Source organism: Mustela nivalis (genome assembly GCF_964662115.1).
Source record: "Mustela nivalis genome assembly, chromosome: 18".
In the NCBI taxonomy this organism is placed as follows: Eukaryota; Metazoa; Chordata; class Mammalia; order Carnivora; family Mustelidae; genus Mustela; species Mustela nivalis.
Window position 1 is genome coordinate 46,588,930 of NC_139037.1, and position 21,816 is coordinate 46,610,745.

The window sequence follows — 21,816 nt, forward strand, 5'->3', positions numbered from 1 at the left end:
GTGGCTCAGTGGGTTAAGCCTCTGCTTTCGGCTCAGGTCATGATCTCAGGGTCCTGGGATTGAGCTCCGCATCGGGCTCTCTGCTCAGCAGTGAGCCTGCTTCCCCCTCTCTCTGCCTGCTTCCCTGACTACTTGTGATCTCTCTCTCTCTCTGTCAAATGAATGAATAAAAATGTAAAAAAAAAAAAGATTTTATCTGATAGAGAGAACACAAGTAGAGGGAGTGGCAGGCAGAGGGAGAAGACTCTTCACTGAGCAAGGAGCCCAATGTGGGGCTCGATCCCAGGACCCCGGACCCTGGGATCATGAGCTGAACTAAAGGCAGCCACCTAGGCACCCCCAATGAATGAATTTTTATATTCTCCCCTCTTTATGTTGTAGTCATACATACTACATCAACATACATTGAACACTACCAAAGTTTTGTTTTCAACAGTTATGTCTTTTTTTTTAAAGATTTTTATTTATTTATTTGACAGAGATAGATCACAAGTAGGCAGAGAGGCAGGCAGAGAGAGAGAGAGGAGGAAGCAGGCTCCCTGCTGAGCAGAGAGCCCGATGCGGGACTCGATCCCAGGACCCTGAGATCATGACCTGACCAGGCAGCAGCTTAACCTACTGAGCCACCCAGGCGCCCCTATGTCTATCTTTTTTAAAAAACATTCATGTATTTCCTAAAGAACAAAAATTTGCAGTGCATTACTTTCTTGATTACCAAAGTTCCGATTTTCTTTCTGTTGTCACTTCCCTTCTACCAAAATCACTGTTTAGCCTGCTGGCAAGATTGTTAGTTTTGCCTAATGTTTTTATTTTACTCCCCTTCTTTTTTTTTTTAAAAAGATTTTATTTATTTTATTTGACAGATAGAGATTACAAGTAGGCAGAGAGGCAGGCGGAGAGAGAGAGGAGGAAGCAGGCTCCCTGCTGAGCAGAGAGCCTGATGTGGGACTCGATCCCAGGACCCTGAGATCATGACCTGAGCCGAAGGCAGCGGCTTAACCCACTGAGCCACCCAGGCGCCCTTTACTCCCCTTCTTGATGTGTATTTTCATTGGATATAGTATTTTGGATTGCCAGGGTTTTTTCCCCCAGCACTTTAAACATGTTGTTTCTCTGCCTTCTGGTTTTCACTGTTTCTGACAGGAAACCCATAATCTTTTGCACTGATCTTTACAGGATGCATAGTTTTTCACAGACTGTTTTCTTTTTTACTTTCTTTCTTTTTTTTTTTTTTTTTAACGATTTTATTTATTTGTCAGAGACAGAGGGAGAGCGAGCGAGCGAGCACAGGCAGACAGAGAGGCAGGCAGAGGCAGAGGGAGAAGCAGGCTCCCTGCCAAGCAAGGAGCCCGATATGGGACTCGATCCCAGGACCCTGGGATCATGACCTGAGCCGAAGGCAGCTGCTTAACCAACTGAGCCACCCAGGCGTCCCTCACAGACTGTTTTCAAAATTTTAAAATTTGTTTTCAGTTCAATTATGATGTGTCTAGGCATGGTTTTCTTCGAGATAACACTGTTTTTCACTGAGCTTTCTGAACCTGTACACTGAGACCTTTTCCAAATTTGAAAAGTTTCCAGTAATTACTTCTTCAAATATTCTCTCTGCTATTATCACAAAGAATGTGGCAGCATTTTCAACTACATGTATGGTCTTATCAGTTATCATGATTCTGTTCCCTAAAACGGATGTCATGAGCTGTCTGGTTCCAAACTATCCCATCTTCCTAATGCATGTTCTATTTATTACAAGAAACGCCACAAAAAAAAAAACAAACAAATAGCCCCCCAACAAAATAACATAGCAATCCTATGACTCTAATGATGCTTTCGTGTCAACATCTATTTTGTTGAAATTAATATAGCTCTGTTGTCTTTCTTCAGATTCACATCTGCCTTGTATATCCTTTTCTATTCTTTTATCCTCAACCTGCCCATTTTAAATGTGTTTCTTCTAAAGAACATATGTCTGGATTTGAAGGAAATTCAATGTTAGTATTTGTCTTACTTGGTTTGTTGAACTTAGTGGTGCTTCTTAAAATTGCTGACATATTTGGATAGACTTTCAAATCTTAGTGCTTCCAGTCTCTGGCAGTAAAAACTTGGCCACGTCCCTTCCTCTGTAAAACAGGGATGGTCATCCTGCCCTGAGTGTTGTGAGATGATGTACATAAGTTATTTGGCAGAGTGAATAACACATGTGGATCCTTAATGAAGATTCCTTTTTCCCAATTTCCTCCCCCTTTAGAAAAACATGGGAAGACACATATGTCATGACAAAGTGGGCGGTGGAGATGCTTAGAGAACCAGGGAGTGGAGTTTCAGCTCTTCTGTGCCAAAGACAAGGAAAAAGGAAAATGGGGGCAGAAAGAGGTGGAGATGGACACTGCAAGCTGGTCGCCAGGCCCTGGATTGGGTCCTACACAAGGCAGGTCATCTTATTCCTGCTTTATAGATGAGCAGTTCACTGAGGTCCCAAAAGCAGACCTGGGGAGTAGGGCTCGGCAGCCTGACTTTAGGCCCATATCTTTCCATTGCCTGAAGACTTATTGGAGGCCTGTGTGATCATTTCACTAGTAATGTGTATCTCTCATCTCTGAGCTTTTCCCTATGTCTGTCAACTTTGAGTCTCTCAGCCTTGGTCTCACTATGAGTGGCGGTCTGCCTGTGTGCAGGTGTATCTGGGACTTTCTCAGAGATACTGATACAAGATCTGTTTTCCTGGGTCTCAACTTTCCTGTTCTGAACCTCACTCCTTGGTTGGTCTGTGTGACTCTGCTTACTTGTGACACAGAGAGAATGAGTTCAAGACACAGGGAGAAACACTGGGAGAGATGGTACAGTACAAAACAGTATGGCAGGTCAAATGGCTAACATGTGAATGTGATAGGGTCATTAGAGTGAGGAAGACTGACACCCTAAAAGTTAAGAACAGAAGCAGTGACATCCAGTTACAGACATGGACCCTGAAAGAGGGGCAGGGATACAGAACTGTGAGAGGAGGCCAAAGAGCACTGACAGCATGCTGGCAACCGCTGAGTCCAGGGAATTCTGGGGCGATATAAAGGGCAGACTCAATATGGTAACATTTTATTGAGGCCACTGTATGCCAGGCTTGTCTGAGTGCTGGGGCTCTAGGAAAATAAGATTCTTCTTGCCCTGCACGGTGTCAGGGAGACAGCAAACCTTTCTCAGGTCGCAGGGTGGAGCATGGCAACTGCCTCCAGGAAGGCACCAGTCACGGTATAATCATTCAACAGACACTGGTCAGAGCTTACTGCATCCTATGATGCAGATACTGAGATTAAGACATGGTCCTTGCTCTTGGATACTCACAGTGTCTTTGGGAAACACAGACTGTAAGCTCTGGAAGCAGTAAATACAACATGGTAGGAAGTTAAAGAGAAGTTAAGGAGGTGCTCTGGAAGCAAAGAAGGCAAGCTGAAGTCAGCTCAAGGAAGTAGGGAGGGCTTTGTTAGAGAGGGATATGTGAAACATCTGGGAGGAAAGGAGAGGAGGTTTGCAGGCAAAGGTACAGAGGCACGTAGGTGGGGGGAAATATGGCTTCTTTAGGAACCACAAGTAGTTCCACATGGCTAGTGTATGGAAGGTGGGGCTACCACAGGAGGAGATGAACGGAGGGGCAGGTCACAAATGATCATGAATGGCAGGTGAAGGAGTTTGACATATATCCCTAAGGGCAGTTCTCTGAAACCATTTTCACATCACTGCACACAGAAAAATGACAGTTTTCACATACACATAAAAGGGTACCTGGAGAGGTTGTTTGGGGCCAAGACTTATGTCTTGGCATACTTGTAACCCATTCAGGAAGCTTTGCCAAAGAAGGGGGTGCACTTTCTTTTTTCTTTCTGCTTAACACCTGGCACTTGCTCTTTGATTTTTTTAAAATTAATTTATTTTCAGCATAACAGTATTATTTTTTCACCACACCCAGTGCTCCATGCAATCCATGCCCTCTATAATACCCACCACCTGGTACCCCAACCTCCCACCCCCCGCCACTTCAAACCCTTCAGATTGTTTTTCAGAGTCCATAGTCTCTCATGATTCACCTCCCCTTCCAATTTCCCCCAACTCCCTTCTCCTCTCTAACTCCCCATGTCCTCCATGCTATTTGTTATGCTCCACAAATAAATGAAACCATATGATAATTGACTCTCTCTGCTTGACTTATTTCACTCAGCATAATCTCTTCCAGTCCCATCCATATTGCTACAAAAGTTGGGTATTCATCCTTTCTGATGGAGGCATCATACTCCATAGTGTATATGGACCACATTTTCCTTATCCATTCGTCCCGTTGAAGGGCATCTTGGTTCTTTCCACAGTTTGGCGGCTGTGGCCACTGCTGCTATAAACATTGGGGTACAGATGGCTCTTCTTTTCACGACATCTGTATCTTTGGGGTAAATACCCAGGAGTGCAATTGCAGGGTCATAGGGAAGTTCTATTTTTAATTTCTTGAGGAATCTCCACACTGTTCTCCAAAGAGGCTGCACCAACTTGCATTCCCACCAACAGTGGAAGAGGGTTCTCCTTTCTCCACATCCCTTCCAACACATGGTGTTTCCTGTCTGGTTAATTTTGGCCATTCTAACTGGTGTAAGGTGATATCTCAATGTGGTTTTAATTTGAATCTCCCTGAGGGCTAGTGATGATGAACATTTTTTCAGGTGTCTGATAGCCACTTGTATGTCTTCACTGGAGAAGTGTCTGTTCATATCTTCTGCCCATTTTTTGATATAATCCAAAAATTTGTATGGAATCAGAAGAGATCCCGAATCGCTAAGGAAATGTTGAAAAACAAAAATAAAACTGGGGGCATCACGTTACCTGATTTCAAGCTTTATTACAAAGCTGTGATCACCAAGACAGCATGGTACTGGCATAAAAACAGACACATAGACCAGTAGAACAGAGTAGAGAGCTCAGATATGGATCCTCAACTCTATAGTCAATTAATCTTCGACAAAACAGGAAAAAATATACAGTGGAAAAAAGACAATCTCTTCAATAAATGGTCCTGGGAAAACTGGACAGCTATATGTAGAAGAATGAAACTCGACCATTCTCTTACACCATACACAAAGATAAACTCAAAATAGATAAAGAGCTCAACGCGACACAGGAATCCATCAGAATCCTAGAGGAGAACATAGGCAGTAATCTCTTTGATATCAGCCACAGAAACTTCTTTCAAGGTATGTCTCCAAAGGCAAAGGAAACAAAAGCAAAACTAAACTTTTGGGACTTCATCAAAATCAAAAGCTTCTGCACAGCAAAGGAAACAGTAAAAAAAAACAAAGAGGCAACCCACGGAATGGGAGAAGATATTTGCAAATGACAGTACAGACAAAAGGTTGATATTCAGGATCTATAATGAACTCCTCAAACACAACTGGAGAGCTTTCTACTACGGAGTGACACAATCAGGTCTGGCTTGCAGAAAGAGCCCCCTGGAGGCTGGTGTGGAGAATGAAATATCAGGGGAAGTCAGAGGAGAGAATGAAGGTAGGAGACCCCAGGTGCGATCCAGATGAGGTGATGAGGGCTCCCAGAAGGTGACAATGGTGAAGGTGGATTAGAGGTGAGTTTTTGGTAAAGCCAACAGGGCTGATGACTGATGGGATATAGAAGAAGAGGGCAAGGAGAAACAGATGCTGTGCAAGCATCATGTCACACCTTTGATTAGGGAGAATGTGAGAGAGACTGGGGGCCAGGAGAAGGCCTCACAGAAAAGGCAGCCCCACAGGTTGGCCTTGGAGTTAGACATGAACAGGTGGAGCAAAAGAGTAGGTGTGAAGGCACAGAGGTGGGCACAGGCTGGCATCCTTCCTGGGCTAAGCGGGAGAGGAAAAGCTAAGAGGTAAGTTCAGCTTACCAGGTAAGTTAAGAAGTAAGAAAAGGTTAAGAGCAGCTACATTGGAACATGAAGCTGGAGCCTTTCTGCCCAGAGCATCTTGGGACCACTGAGTCCCGAAAGAAACTTCACTCCAATTGTCACGGCTCTGAAGACCAATCCAGGTCCTCAGCTCAGCTGTCCTTCTCTGAGATGGGCCTGAGTGGGGGATGGAGAGAGGCAGGATCCTTCTGGAAGATTCTCCTGCTGGCCTGAATAGCTCTGTGTTCATCAGGTGCCTCCATCTGGGTCTCCAAACCCAGAGTTGTTCCCAGACAGCCCCAGAATCTGCCCTGAAGCACCTTATCATTTTAGGGTACTATCAATCACCCACCCTGTTCTCTGTTCCTTTGGAACTTAGGGTTTATTTTATTTTATTTTTTAAAAATATTTTATTTATTTGACAGAGATCACAAGTAGGCAGAGAGGCAGGCAGAGAGAGAGAGAGGAGGAAGCAGGCTCCCCACGGAGCAGAGTCCGATGTGGGGCTCGATCCCAGGACCCTGGGATCATGACCTGAGCCAAAGGCAGAGGCTTTAACCCACTGAGCCACCCAGGCGCCCCAGGGTTTCTTTTAGATGTTGATCCTCTGAGAGGAAGTTGTTCTGTGTCCCAAGGGCTTTCTTTGGTTACTGCAGGATTGTAATGTGGATTCTCAGGTGAACCATGAGGGCTGAGCTTCGGCTAAAGGCCTTCCCACAGTCACTGCCCTTGTACGGCTTCTCTCCCGTGTGGATCCTCGGGTGCCCAATGAGGGAGGAGCTCTGTGCAAAGGCCTTCGGACAAAACTTACACTGATATGGCTTCTCTCCGGAGTGGATTCTCAGGTGGCAGATCAGAGCTGAGCAGTCACTAAAGGCTCTCCCACAAGCGTCACACTTGTAGGGCTTCTCCCCAGTGTGGATGCGCTGGTGCTGAGTCAGATGGGTGCTCTGGCTGAAGGCCTTCCCACACTCATCACACTCATAGGGCCTCTCCCCTGTGTGCACCCACTGGTGCTGAGTGAGATGGCTACTGCGGCTGAAGGTTTTGCCACATTCCCCACACTTGTAGGGTTTTTCTCCAGTGTGGATCCTCTGGTGCCGAGTTAGCTGGGTGACCCCGCTGAAGGCCTTCCCACACTCTTTACACTCATGGGGCTTTGCCCCGGTGTGGATGACTTGATGCCGGGCCAAGTGAGCGCTCCGGCTGAAAGCTTTCCCACAGTCACTACAGGTGTAGGGTTTCTTCCGAGAATGGCTCTTCTGATGTGTCTCGAGGGCTGAGGGGCTCTGGAATGTTTTTCCATATTCACCACACTTGGAAGACCTCCTCCCTGAATATATGCGTGGAGGCTCTGTCCTATCACCATCTACTGGATCAAATTTCTCTTCTGGTGTCTTCTCTTTTGAGGTGAAATTTAGCCACATATTGGGACTATTCCCCACGGCACCAGATTCACAGCTGTGCTGGTCAATGGGAACATCCTTGTGAGGCTCTGAAGTTTCCCTCAAAGCCATCTTGTGGGGGACAGACTTCATCCAGGTTTCCCCCGAGGGTCCTGCCTACCTCTCTGAGCTGCCCTCAGGTTCACAAGCATCACCAAAGGTGGGTCCCAGAGAAATACCTCCTATAAGGGTTTCAGTGGCCCTGTCTAATGTCTCTGACTCTTCCAAATTATTCTGTTTGCAGTTTGCCTCTGAGAGCTTGGCTTTTGGGTCCCATCCTGAAACAATCCAAACCACAGTGTCACCACTCTTTCCATACAGGGCTCCCCAACTCGGCCTGGTCTGACTCTGTAAAGGGAGACATAGCCACTCCTGACATTTGGCCCCATTTCCAAAGGAAAGTTTCTCATTTGGTGTCCTGGATGACAAAAGGGCATAGGGCTGTCCTCCCACACCATCAAAAACTGAATCACAGGTTTCAATCCCCCCTCCCCACAAGTCTCATTCTTCAAGGCTGCTGATTTTTGCTCAAGTGTCAGAAGGAAGACTCTGATGTTGAACTGAACTGAAAGAGTGAGAGCAAGTAAGCACACACAAGGGTTCTTTTTCGCCAAGTGCCTGCATACTTGCTCCCCCTGGGCAGGCCCCAGCTCTTGGTGCCTTCCCCGTGGACCTAGACACCTACTGAGCATTTTCTGTAGGTGCTCAGTAAATACTGGCTGAATGAGGGAATTAATTCCAGATGCTCACAACTGTGCAGTTTCCTATAGCAGACTCTACCTCGAGCCCTAAGTAGACAAGTGCTGCTGAGGGTGAGTGGTGACACACCCGCCTGGCTTCCTTAAGACCCCAGGAGGACTGAGGCCCATTCTTTCTAAATGGCTGTGGAGGCAGAGTATGGTTAAAAGGAAGCTGGAGACTGCGTTGTGTATGAGTCAGTGGCATGTCTGAACTGACCTTTGAGCTGAACTGATCCTTGAGGGGTGCACAGGGCACCTGGGGACAGTGAATAGCATCGTGCACTGGACAGACCCCAGGAAGAGATGGAAGAAGGCATATAGCTGCTGCTTGAGTCCACAGTGGGGCCCCAGCTCTGCTGCTGGCCAGCTCCAGGGTCTTGCGCAGTCTTGCTTTTGTCTGGCCCTGCTTCCCCACCTGTGTCAGAGGGACCCACCGCTGCCGCTCGCCTCCTAGGGGTGCTGGTCATTCTTGGACTCTTGTTATGTGCTAGTCTCCAAGTGGGTCATTTCCATTGCCTTGTTTCAGCTTCAGTCTGCTTTCACAAGGATATACTGCAACGACAGCACTTCAACAAGGAAACAGGCCCAGTTGAAGGAAGTCCTTGAGTAACTAACTGGTACAAGATGACACAGTTAGCTAGCAGCCAAGTTGAGATTTCAACTGTAGATCTCAGCTTTCCTCTTCTAAGCCTACAGATGTCCTCCTAACTCCCCAGCCTCTCCAGCCACATGCTTGGTCCCACATCTCCCTTTCTTCCTCTATTCTAGAAATATCACACAACCTCCCTTTCCAGAATTCACTGGTCCTTATTGTACCACTGGCCCTTCACCTCCCACCATTCCCTCTGCCTGGACTGCCAGGTCCTTCTTGTCTCAGTGCCATACTGCCTTTTCTCTGAAAACCTCAACCCTGCAGGAAGATGGGGTCATTACCCTTGTCCCCATGACCTCTGCCTAGGCACAGCTGATGGGGCCAAGGGAAAGCCCATGACTACCCTCTCCAGAAAAGTCTGCTTCTTAAGGAGCTAAAAAATAAATCATCCTAACAGCCCCAGTTTCCATTGTGTTTAATCTGTGCCAGGCATTGACACTGAGGTAGGTATTATGACTACAATTCCCATTTTATTGACAGGGAAACAGAGGCACAAGAGAGTCACATGACCAGAAGGAAAAGGAGCAGTGGTTGGATCTACCAACCCTTGATCATACTTTTGTTCCTCCTACTCACAGCATGCCTCCTCCCAGGTCCCAGCATACACATGCTATATGCTACCATCAGGCCTGGCCACACTGGGCCAGGCCCTTCTGGGAGGAGCCTTCACTCCCTGCTCTCGATTGTCCTGCCATCCTCTTTGCATGCTACAGGCCCTCCCTGGGCTGGGCTATTGGTGTGGGTCCCCCAAAGCAACAGTGCCCACTCTAGTTAAGGGCAAGACTGACTCAGCCAGATCCTAGAAGGCCAGCAGAGGGAGGAATCAGAGAAGACACAAGGAGACACTGGGTATTTCTGTCACTCCCGCCCCCACCCTCACAGGCTTCCAGCCCCCAGCAGCCTGGTTTTCCTTGCTCATGTTAGTCCCTGGGATCTGGTCATCCAAAAAACAAGCACAAGACCCTAACCAGTTCAGCTGGCCTCAGCCCAGGAATCTTTTACTGTTCTTCCTGGGGATTTCTACACTGGTAAGACATAAGTCTGGGTTGCTGAGCCAATTTTATCTCCAATGAGGATAGAAGCTGCTTACGAGTAAAGCTAGGGGCACCTGGGTGGCTCAGTTGATTAGGTGTCTGCCTTTGGCTTGGGTCATGATCTCCAGGCCCTAGGATTGAGCTCCCCCTCTCAGGCTACCTGCTCAGTGGTGAGTCTGCTTCTCCCTCTTCCTCTGCCTCTCCTGTGCACTCTCTCTCAAAAAAAAGAAAAAAGGAAAAGGAAAAGAAAAAGAGAGAGAGAAACTAATATAAGAAAACCCAACTGAGGGCGCCTGGGTGGCTCAGTGGATTAAGCCGCTGCCTTCGGCTCAGGTCATGATCTCAGGGTCCTGGGATCGAGTCCCGCATCAGGCTCTCTGCTCAGCAGGGCGTCTGCTTCTCTCTCTCTCTGCCTGCCTCTCTGACTACTTGCGATCTCTCTCTGTCAAATAAATAAAATCTTAAAAAAAAAAAAAAGAAAACCCAACTGAGAAGCAGAATGAGAAAGAGTCCTGATACCATCAACAGAGCTCCTGAATATAGCCACAAAGCCTCCCTACTTTGCCTATCAGTTTGGGCTGGGCTTTTGGTCATTAGCAATCAAAACAGATCTGCTTAGCACAGTGTGTGAGAGTCTGGGTGAGGTACAAAGGTGACAAGTGCATGTGTGAACGACCCCAAGCCCAAACCCTGCACTCCCACATTCCAGTCCAGGCTCTGCCCTCAGTGTGCTATGAACAGTTACCAGCTGCCCCCCCTCATCTCTCTTGTCGAATGCCAGAGTCATACCTTCCACCAGTACGGCAGCCTCCTCACCACTCTTGGGGAACTGGGCACCCACCCAGGACTGCATCTTGGGGGGCAGCACCCCAGGAACTGCTCCCACCAGCAGCTCCAGCATCTGCTCCTTGGAGTGCGCCTCGGGCTGCAGCCACTGGTGGCACAGCTCACGCAGCCGGGCCAGGGCCTCATGTGGGTTGGATGCTTCCTCATAGCAGAAGCGCCGGAAGCGAAGACGAGCAGCCTCAGGGTGGGCGGTGTGGCCAGGGCTAGATTCCTGGATCTCAGAGAGGGTGGCCTCCTCATCCTCCACCTTCACACGGAGGAAGCCTTCCTGTTCCCAGGGCACTGGGCTCAGAGGACTCTTGGGGATGGCCATCAAGCAGCAGCACAAAAGGGAGGCACAGGAGGGCTGGAGTGTTGGAACTGGGTCTGCAGGAATGCCAGAACTTTGTCATCGTGTGGAACTTGGGGCTCTGCTCGTACCTGTAGAGCAGGGCAGATGCAGACTGGGGGCCTGTGAGATGTGAATCATTCTCAGAGCGAAACAGATGCTCAAAATAATCAGGTGCTAAGCACCATTCTAAATGTTTGTATACAATAACTCATTTAAAACTCACAACAATGGGGCGCCTGGGTGGCTCAGTGGTTTGGGCTGCTGCCTTTGGCTCGGGTCATGATCTCAGGGTCCTGGGATCGAGCCCTGCATCGGGCTCCTTGCTCCGCAGGAAGCCTGCTTCCCTCTCTCTCTCTCTCTGCCTGCCTCTCTGCCTACTTGTGATCTCCGTCTTTCAAATAAATAAATAAAATTTAAAAAAAAATAAATAAAAATAAAACTCACAACAAAGTCAGGAGGTGGGAACTTCCTTTCCATTGTATCGATATGAAAACAGATAGAAAGGAGAGGAGTTGCCCAAAGAGTCCCAGATACTGAAGGGATGGGGAGTTGCTGAGCTGTAAACCAAGGCAGCCTAAGCCCATGGCTGGTCTGCTTACAGTGCTCTTCCTACACAGAACCAGATCTCCCTCCCCTCACACATACTCCCCAGGTAGCTACACACAGTCATTCACTCACTTTATTTGCTAATTATTTTGTAGCTTCTGAGATGGATACTTATATAATTGACGTTCAGCCTTTCTTCCTTTCCTCTTTTCTAATACATTTACTTAAGGTTATAAATTTCCTTCTAAACAAAGCTTTAACTGCACACCCATAAGTTCGATGTTGCATTTTCGTTATCATTTAATGAGTTCAGAATATTTTCTCATTTTCATTGTAGTTTCTTCCTGACCCAGGGGTTATTAGAAATCCACTCTTTCATTTCCAAACAATTGGGGTTTTCTAGTTATCTTCTTATTGCTGATTACCAGATTGACTGTTGTGCTCAGAAAATGTGCTTTAGTTATTTTTAATCCTTTGAAATTTGCTAAGACTTGGTTTGTAACCCAATGTATAGTTAACTTTGGTCAGTGTTCTGCATAAACTTAAAAAATAATGCAAAAAATTAAAAACAGAACTACCCACACAATCCAGCAATTCTATTTCTGGGCATTTATCTGAAGAAAATGAAAACACTAACTCGAAAAGATATATTCACCCTTATATTTATTGCAGCTTTATTTATAATAGCCAAAATATGGAAGCAACCTAAATGTCCAACAACAGATGAATAGTTAAAGAAGATGTGGCATATATATATCATATATATCAATATACATATGATATGATACCTATACATGATACATATGATATACATGATACATATGATACACATACGATGCCATACATATACGTAACATATGTAGACAGACAGATATAGATATATATATCAGCCATAAAGAAGAATAAAATCTTGCCGTTTATGACAACATGGATGGACCCTGAGGTATTATGGTAAGTGAAATAAATCAGAGAAAGACAGATACCATTTGATTTCACTTACATGTGGAATCTAAAAAACAAACAAGTGGACATACAAAAGAAAACTAGATTCAGTGATGCCTGTGTGGCTCATTTGCTTGAGTGGCTGCCTTCCGCTCAGGTCATGATCCCAGGGTCCTGGGATCAAGTCCTGCATCGGTCTCCTTGCTCAACAGGGAGCCTGCTTCTCTCTCTGCCTCTGCCTGCTTGTGTGCTCGTTCTCTCTCTCTCTGACAAATAAATAAAATCTTAAAAACAACAACAACAACAACAACAACAACAACAACAACTAGATTCATAGATACAGAGAACAGACTGAGGGCTGCCAGAGGAGAAGGGGGTTTGGGACTGGGTGAAAGGGGTCAAGAGATACAAACTTGCACTTATAAAATAAATAGGTTATGGGGATGTAATGTATAACACACAGAATATAGATCATGATACTGTATTAACTTTGTATGGTAAGAAATGGTAACTAGACTTATTGTAGAGCATTTTACACTGTGTATGAATTCTGAATCACGGTTGAACATCTGAAACCAATAAAATGTTGTACATTAACTATACTTCAATTGAAAAAATGCAAAGCCTTCCCAGATAAGATAAACAAATGATGACAGATAAACAACTTCATCAACATTAAAAACTTTCATGATTTGAAGGACACCAACAAGAAAGCAAAAAGGCAACCCATAAAATGACAGGAAACATTTACAAAATATATCTGATAAGGAACCTGTATCTAAACAATTCCATAATAAAAAGACAAATAATCCAGTTAAAGAATAGGCAAAGGTTTTGACTAGACATTTCTTCAAAGAAGATATACAAATGACTAAGAGGCAACATGAAAAGATCCTCAACCACAGAAATCCAAATCAAACGCCCAATGAGATACCACTTTACACCTGCTAAGATGGCTAAAATCAAAAAGAAATAACAGGGGTGCCTGGGTGGCTCAGTTGGTTAAGCCACTGCTTTTGGCTAAGGTCATGATCCTGAAATCCTGGGATCGAGTCCCACATCAGGCTGCCTGTTCAGCAGGGAGTCTGCTTCTCCCTCTGACCCTTCCCCTTCTCATCTCTCCCTCTCTCATTCTCTCTCAAATAAATAAAGAAAATCTTAAAAAAAAAAAAAAAAGAGGTAACAAATGTTGGTTGGCATTTGAGCCATGGCCTTGGGCACAGGGAGAAACAAACCTTAGTAAAGTAAGTCCCCAATCCTGAAACCTTTCTGTGGCAGCTGGCAACTTCTGGCAAAACTGTGTTCGAGCCCCTAGAAACTCATTTGGACCTCTTGTCACCTTGTCCTTGCCATCATCCCCAACCCCCATCTTTACAGCCTTCCTCCCTGTTATTCTCATGTTCTACGATCTCTCTCTGCACCTAAATTCTCCTACTCCTTCAGACCATGCTTTGCCTGCCTTGTCTCCAAGAGCTGTCCAAGTGCTTGGAACAAGCTAAGTGAGTGCCCTGGGTCTCTCTTTCCTATAGCTCTGGCTGTAACCACGTTACCCCAGAAAGACCCAGCAAGCGGGAGCAACAGCGCCCAGGGCACAGCCTACGTCAAGTGCATAGTAAACAGGTGCTGAGCAAATGGGGACTGGGAAAGGCTGAGCACGGTCACCCACAGACGTGGGGAGTCACTGTACAGGGAGGGGAGGGGAAGCAGGAACGGAAAGGACGGCAGTAAGTGCACCAAGATTCCAAGCTCCCTTCTGGATACCGGGAGCTTCTATTCTGGAAAATTCCTGATGACAGTCACTGAGACACATGGACATGGACCTGACTCAGCCCATCCCTCTCCGCACTGACCGCACATCAGGTCAAGGTCCCCGATCCGTGAGTGTTCAGCCAACCGAAGACAGTGGTTCTTACTTGTAGCTGTCCTGACAACTGACCTACCTCAGAGGGCTGCTGTGAGGTCACCCAAGGCGCTCCATGATGAACATGCAGCAGCGGGCCGGCACTCGGCGAACACGTGGTGGATACCCAGTTGGCTGACTCCACAGCCTCCTGCCGGGTTAAGCACACAGAAGCTGCTGGGGACACATCCACAATGTCGGGTGGGGGGCCACCGTCCAACAGCTGCAGCTGCGGACGTGGCGAAGCACAGACTCGGTAAACTCTGCGAAGTACCCCCGGTCCAGCGGGCCCTGAAACATCTTAGCCACACGGTCGCATGCACACAGCCTACCTCAGGTGCGGCATCTGCCACACCCCCGAAACCACGCCAGCACTCCTGTGACATCTCTGTGTCACTCCTGTTGAGCTGGCATTTGGTACCGAAACCTGGGAAGGAGATTGAGCCCCCACCTCAGTGGGGAGGCTCTCTCCTTTCCCTAGCCGGACTGGACCTCCCTTTCCGAACGCCACTTCCAAAGCCGTGGTGAGTTTCCCCCGATTCCGTGCCTCCTTCCAGAAAGCCTTGTCCTACTCACGGCCCCCTCAGGGCAGATCCCGCCGGTCACCTGGTGACTTTTGTGACTCCCAGAGGCCAGGAGACGTCCTAACCTCTACGGCAGTCGACACAGTTTTTCCGCAACCCAGTGGTGGACGAGGGGACACCTTTCTCCAGCCCTTGGGTGCCCGGCAACGAATCATGGGGACCTCCCAATCCAAATTCGACCCTAAAACATCCTGGGGGTGTTTTAAGCCTGTTGGCCAATCTTAAAACCCTGGAACTGGACCAGGACCTGCGAAAACGATGTTACTGTACTGTCGCTTGGCCACAATACCAATTAGACAATCGGTCCTGGTGGCCTCCGGAAGGCACATTTGACTATCCGATTCTCATGGACCTAGGCAATTTCTGCAGACACCAAGGCAGATGGGCCAAGGTCCCTTATGTCCAGGCTTTCTGGACTCTGCGCTCTCGCCCCTCCCTCTGCTCTCACTGCTCCACCTCACAGGTCCTCTTGGCCCGCTCCCCTCCCCCTACCCTGCCACCCACTGCTCCCAAAGACTCGGACCTCTCCTCCCTGTCTCCCTTCTCTGAACCCCCGGAGAGCTTCACCCACCCACCGACAAGAGGGCCCCTGGCTCCTCCTCCTCCTCCTTACCGAGATCCCTTACCCCTAGGTCCCTTAAGTTCAGGATTTCTTTTTCTTTCTTTTTTTTTTTTAAGATTTTATTTACTTATTTGACAGAGATCACAAGTAGGCAGAGAGGCAGGCAGAGAGAAAGGGGGAAACAGGCTCCACGCTGAGCAGGGAGTCCGATGTGGGGCTCGATCCCAGGATCCCGAGACCATGACCCGAGCCGAAGGCAGAGGCTCAACCCACTGAGCCACCCAGGTGCCCCAAGTTCAGGATTTCTAAACCCTCGCCCTCGTCTACCCCTCCCCCACTCCCTCCCCACTCCTATCCAAACTCCTGACAAATTTATCCGCAGTAAACAGGAAACTCCAATCAAAGTTTACCGAAGGTCAAATAAGCTCTTGTTATTTGTTAAAATCTGCTAGCAAAGAGATGACTAGAACTGATGGTTACTTGTGTCTCTCAGAGGTTTTTTTCTTTTTTTTAAAAGATTTTATTTATTTATTTGACAGACAGAGATCACAAGTAGGCAGAGAGGCAGGCAGAGAGAGAGAGAGAGAGAGAGGGAAGCAGGCTTCCTGCGGGGCTCGATCCCAGGACCCTGAGATCATGACCCTAGCCAAAGGCAGCAGCCCAAACCATTGAGCCACCCAGGCGCCCCGTCTCTCAGAGTTTTAATGGGTAATTCTTAAGGTAGCTTTCAAAGTCTTTAACCAAATGGGATAGAATACTAGAGCGCTGGTCGCTGGAACTAGGTTTACGATTTTGAAATCTGTTGATAAACATCTTTTGTGCTTAATTGAATTCTGTTTTAACAGCCCCAGGGCTACTGCTTGAGCTAGATCCTTTCATAAAGAATGGAAGGGGAGAGTGATCACCTCCCATTAGCCAGGGATACCCAAAGGGGAGGGTGTCCAATCTATTTGAATCTGAAGAGTGCCTGACTGTGTGAATGTGTCTGCATGGCTCCACCCACACTAGGGCTCAAAAACCCTCCCCTGATTTAGTCTGCCCCCCTAAGGGAGGTTGCTGGAGTTGAGGGAGTTGTTAGAGTTCATGAGCCCTTCTCTCTACAAGACCTTTCCAAAATTGAGAAACGTTTGGGCTCTTTTTCTGCCAATCCTGATAACTATATCAAAGAATTCCAATATTTGGCCCAAGCCTATGACCTCACCTGGCATGATTTACATGTGGTCCAGACCACCACCCTCACCACAGAGAGGGAACGCATCCAGGCTGCTTCCCGGGGAGCACACAGATCAGGTCCATCTCACTGATGCTGCCATGCCAATTGGAGCCCAGGTAGTCCCAGCTGTAGAACCAGGTTGGGATTATCAGGATGGCCAAGATGGCCACTGGTGCCGCGACCACATGGTCCAATGTGTCATAGCCGGCATGCGGGCAGCCTCTAATAAGGCCGTTAATTACGACAAGATTAGGGAGATTGTCCAGGCCCCTGAAAAAACCCCCGCCTCATTTCTTAACCGATTGACCGAGGCCTTAACCCAGTACACTTGATTGGACCCCGCCTCTCCTGCAGGGGCCACAGTACTGGCTACTCATTTTATCTCAATCGGCACCGGATATACCGAGAAAGTTAAAGAAGGCTGAGAAGGGCTCTCAGACCCCCATTTCTGACTTGGTGAAAATGGCATTTAAGGTCTTTAATTCCCGTGAGGAGGCGGCTGAGCTTAAATGACAAGCCAGACTCCAGCAAAACCAGACTCTTGGTTGCAGACCCAAGCCTTGGTAGCAGCCCTGCAGCTGGCCGGCTCTGGGAGCCAACAGAGAGGGGCAACGAATCGCACCCCTCTGGGAGCCTGTTTCAAATGAGGGGCTGAGGGTCATTGGGCTCGCCAGTGCCCCAATCCAAAGCCGCCAACTCAGCCTTGCCCTCAATGCCATTTGATGGACCACTGGAAATCCGACTGCCCTAACCTCGGGGTATTTTCAGCACCTCAACGTGGGGGACCCCCCCCCCGCCCCGGGACAGGAAGTCTGGCCTTTCAACTGCTTGGATTGTAGGACGACTGACAAAGCCCAGACTCGGCTGCCCCTCTCACCCAGGCCGAGCCCAGGGTTACGCTCCAGGTAGTGGGTAAGTCCATCTCTTTTTTGCTGGACACGGAGGCTACCTACTCTGTTCTGCCTTCCTACTCGGGACTTACTCGAACCTCACCAATTACTGTTATGGGGATCGATGGGACCTCCTCCAATCCTAGGGTGACCCTTCCCCTCACCTGTAGTCTAGATGGGTTCCCCTTCTCCCACTCGTTCCTAGTGATTCCTTCCTGCTCGGTCCCTCTACTGAGGAGGGACATTCTCCAGAAAACTGAGGGCAACTATCTGCCTCTTCCCTTCCTCCCCTTCCTCCACCTGTCTTGTGTTCCCCCAAACACCTCTCACTTTACAGTACTGGACCTAAAGGACGCCTTTTTCACCGTCCCCTTGCACCGATTCCTATTTTCTTTTTGCCTTCACCTGGGAGGATCCCGACACGCACGCTTCTGGACAACTAACTTGGACTGTCCTACCCCAGGGGTTCAGGGACAGCCCTCACATTTTCAGCCAGGCCTTGACTCCAGACTTACAGTAGTGTGTTCTTAAGGCCAGTACTCTACTACAATATGTGGATGACCTCCTCCTTTGTAGTCCCTCCCTCTCGGTCTCCCAGGACAACACCTCCGCCCTACTTAACTTCCTGGGGGCCAAGGGATATCGAGTCACCCCCTCTAAGGCCCAATTGTGTGCCCCTTCAGTTACCTATCTGGGCATACTTCTAACTCCCACTTCTAAGTCCCTTACTGGGGACTGCTTACTACTCCTCCAAGAACTCCAACCTCCCAAAACGGCGGATGAAATACTATCTTTTCTTGGGTTGGTTGCGTTCTTCAGACATTGGATTCCAAATTTCTCTATCCTGGCCCATCCTCTGTACCAGGCGGCTAAAGAGACCCCCCAAGGGTCCGCTAACTGATCCCACTTCGATCCGCCACTGATTCTCTAAACTAGGGGACCGCCTTACCACCGGGCCAGTTTTAGCCCTACCCGATCTCTCTAAACCAATCCATCTCTACACTGATGAGCGCTCCGGCTTGGCCACCGGCCTCCTAACACAACTGGTGGGGCCTAAGCATAGGGCTATAGCCTACCTGTCCAAGCAACTGGATGTCACTGCCCAGGGATGGCAGCCCTGCTTCAGGGCCCTAGCGGCAGCTGCTTCTCTTATGAAGAAGGCCCTCAAATTTACCTTAGGGCAGCCCATCACAGTCTACTCTCCCCACGGACTCACAGACCTCCTTAGCCCCCGATCCCTGGCCCATCTGACTTCTTATCTCCAGCTATTCCATCAGCTATTCCTAGAAAACCCGAATATCTCTCTCTCTACCTCCCCCCTCACCCCCCCCCCCTTATTCCTGCCTACTCTACAAAGGAAACACAAGCCCTCCAGGCATGGGGAGGAAAGATTGGAGATAAAGGGGTGGAACTACCTTCGGGACAGGATTGCCCTGCCAGGCAATCTGGCCCACACCTTGATTACTGACATCCCCCCATCCCTCCATATTGGCCCAAAGGCTCTCCACCAATTTCTTCAGCCACAGTTCTATCATCCTTCCTTATCTAAGGTAATTGAAGTTGTCCACAAGGCTTGCAAAACCTGTTCCTCCGTGTGAATTCACAAGGAGGAATCCGCAGACCAGGGCCTAACCATCAGCTCCGAGATCATCAGTAGGGGGAAGACTGGCAACTGGACTTCACTCACATGCCTCGCCACAAAACCTTTCACTACCTATTAACCTTGGTTGATACATTCACAGGCTGGATCGAGGCTTACCCCACGGCTCGGGAAACAGTGGACGTGATGGCTACACTACTCATCGAGCACATCATCCCGAGGTTCGGACTGCCCCGGACCCTCCAGTCAGACAACGGACCCACCTTCATCTCCAGTGTAACCCAACAAGTAGCTGAGAGCCTCAACATAACCTGGAAACTTCACATCCCATACCACCCTCAGTCATCAGGTAAGGTAGAAAAGGCCAATGGGCTGCTCAAAGCCCAACTCACCAAACTTGCCCTAGAGACCAGTCTTTCCTGGCCCACACCAGACTCTGGGCTATGCTGCGCGGGCCTTTGGGCTTAAGCCCATTCGAATTACTATATGGCTGGCCCTTTCTTATAAATCATAGCCTTCCAGCCATTTCCCCGCCTCTTTTATCCTATCTACCTCACCTCACTCTCCTCTGAGCTCTCTCAAGGGCCCACACCAACACTGTCCTCCCTGGTGCAATCCATCCTATTCCCCCAACACCGTGGAGGAAGGGCTGCCTTCCTCCCATTCATAACAGGGGCAGGAGTAGCCACAGGGGTGGCAACTGGAACAGCGGGGATAGGAACTTCCATAGACTTTTTTTTTTTTTTTAAAGATTTTATTTATGTATTTGACAGAGAGAAATCACAAGTAGATGGAGAGGCAGGCAGAGAGAGAGAGGGAAGCAGGCTCCCTGCCAAGCAGAGAGCCCGATGTGGGACTCGATCCCAGGACCCCGAGATCATGACCTGAGCCGAAGGCAGCGGCTTAACCCACTGAGCCACCCAGGCGCCCCCTTCCATAGACTTTTATTACAAACTCTCCCAAGCCCTGAATGATGACATGGAACGAATTGCTGACTCCCTCACAGCCCTACAGACGCAAGTCACCAGCCTGGCAGCCTTAGCTCTACAGAACCAATGGGCCTTAGACCTCCTGACCGTTGAAAAAGGGGGAATCTGCCTATACTTAAATGAAGAATGTTGTTACTTTGTTAAACAATCAGGTATAGTTACCTCCAGGACCAAAGAACTCAGGGATCGGAGCACGGAGGCCAGACACGTCTTCCTGGGGCCTGGATCCCTAACACCTAGGTAACCTGGCTGCTCCCTTTGGCAGGACTTGTATGCATAATCCTCCTTCTAGTCTCAGTTGCTCCCTGTCTTTTCCGATACTTGCAGGATCGCCTACAAGAACTTGTCCGAGTGTCCGTCACTCAACTCCTCCAGCCCTACTCTCGCCTGCCCACTTCCAACTACCCCTATGACGATGCCCCCCTTAGCAGGAAGTAGCCAGAACTGAGTCAACGCCCCTGACACCATTATATTAAGCAAAAAGTCGGAATGTTAGGCTGGCAGAAAGGGCTGCTTCAGATGGTGAAAGTTCCCGCCACAAAACCTGAACTCGGACAGGAGAACAAAGGCCCAAGCAGGAATCTGAGACCCCCAACCCGGGCTCCAGTGGACCAATGGGACCCCGACGAGCAGGCGAAATATCCAAATTAGGGAAACTTGCCAAAAGACCCCTGAGTTCCCCTCGAGACCCCTTAAAAGCCCCCTCCTCTCCGCCTTGAGCGCGACTTCCGCCACTCTGCTTTTCTGAGTCGCGGAACCTCCCTGAGGGTGCCCACCTCCTCCGGCGCAACTTTCCTGGCTCCCCTTCTCCCTGAGCCCTGAAACTTCCCCGGGGAGTGTTTTTAATAAATCTTGCCTTGCACCCACTATGCCTGGTGTTGTGTTTATCTCGCCAGAAAAACTTTACAAATCCCAGTCAGGGCAGGAGCCGCATGTCCTCACAGCGGCGCGAACGCCCCCGCGAACCCCGTCATTACCCGGCTCCGCGTCGCCAGCCCCGCAGCCACACCCCCACGCTCCCACGCCTGACAGCACACAACACCCCCCGGGAACGCAAGCCCCTAGCCCCGTCGGCCACACACCACAGCTAGCGGCCAGTCAGAAACGCGCGCCCGCGGCGTGGCGCCGCTGCAGCCCACTCTCAGGCTGCATCCCCGTCCGCTGGCGCCACGCTCGGGCAGGGAGTTCTACACTCGGCTGGGGCGGCCGTCACGCGGCCCTCCAGTCGCGCCGCTTGTGGTCAGCGCTCGGGTCGGTCCCGCACGCCTCGCCCAGGCCGCCGCAGGAGCTGGCGGCTTCGGGGCCTGGAGGGTTCCTCTCCCGCCGCGACCCCAGCGGACTGCCCCAAGGCTCACCTCACCCGTGCGGCGGGAGCCACTTCCCGGAGTTCACCGGGAGGCGCCCACTCGTGGGGACCACGACTCCCAGAATGCGCCGCGCTGTCCAGCAGCCCGCCCGCCCTCCGGGACCACAATTCCCAGAATGCGCTTCGCCGTCCCGCGGGCGCGCTGGCTGGGCGGAACCACAATGCTCAGGGGTCTAGCGTTTCAAGCTCCGCAGCCCGTTAGCCGCCCTCCGGTCCTCCTGGATAACAAGCCCCAGAAAGCCCCGCGTCCCCTCCTGCGCACCCTGGGGAT

The 21,816-nt window shown here is 49.3% G+C and overlaps 1 protein-coding gene across 20 annotated transcripts in view; it reads right to left on the reverse strand.

The window, feature by feature from the left end:
- Positions 1–21,810, reverse strand: part of ZSCAN22 (zinc finger and SCAN domain containing 22) — a 41,082-nt gene extending 19,272 nt beyond the window's left edge. For 12 of the 20 annotated variants that reach the window (XR_014305285.1, XR_014305286.1, XR_014305287.1 and 9 more), the window contains exons 1-2: positions 21,535–21,810; positions 14,382–14,492 (exon numbers count right to left, since the gene is read on the reverse strand). Coding sequence is in view for 6 of the 20 variants with exons in the window: in XM_082709690.1 (XP_082565816.1) it covers positions 6,553–7,443 (891 nt within the window). In the remaining 14 variants the exon portion in view is untranslated. Of the gene's footprint in view, positions 1–4,853; positions 7,629–8,307; positions 9,270–9,309; positions 9,991–10,565; positions 11,043–12,145; positions 12,708–14,381; positions 14,493–21,534 lie in introns of those variants that run through there. The other 8 variants (XM_082709690.1, XM_082709694.1, XM_082709691.1 and 5 more) reach the window with 7 other exon arrangements.
- Between the last annotated feature and the right edge of the window lie 6 nt (positions 21,811–21,816).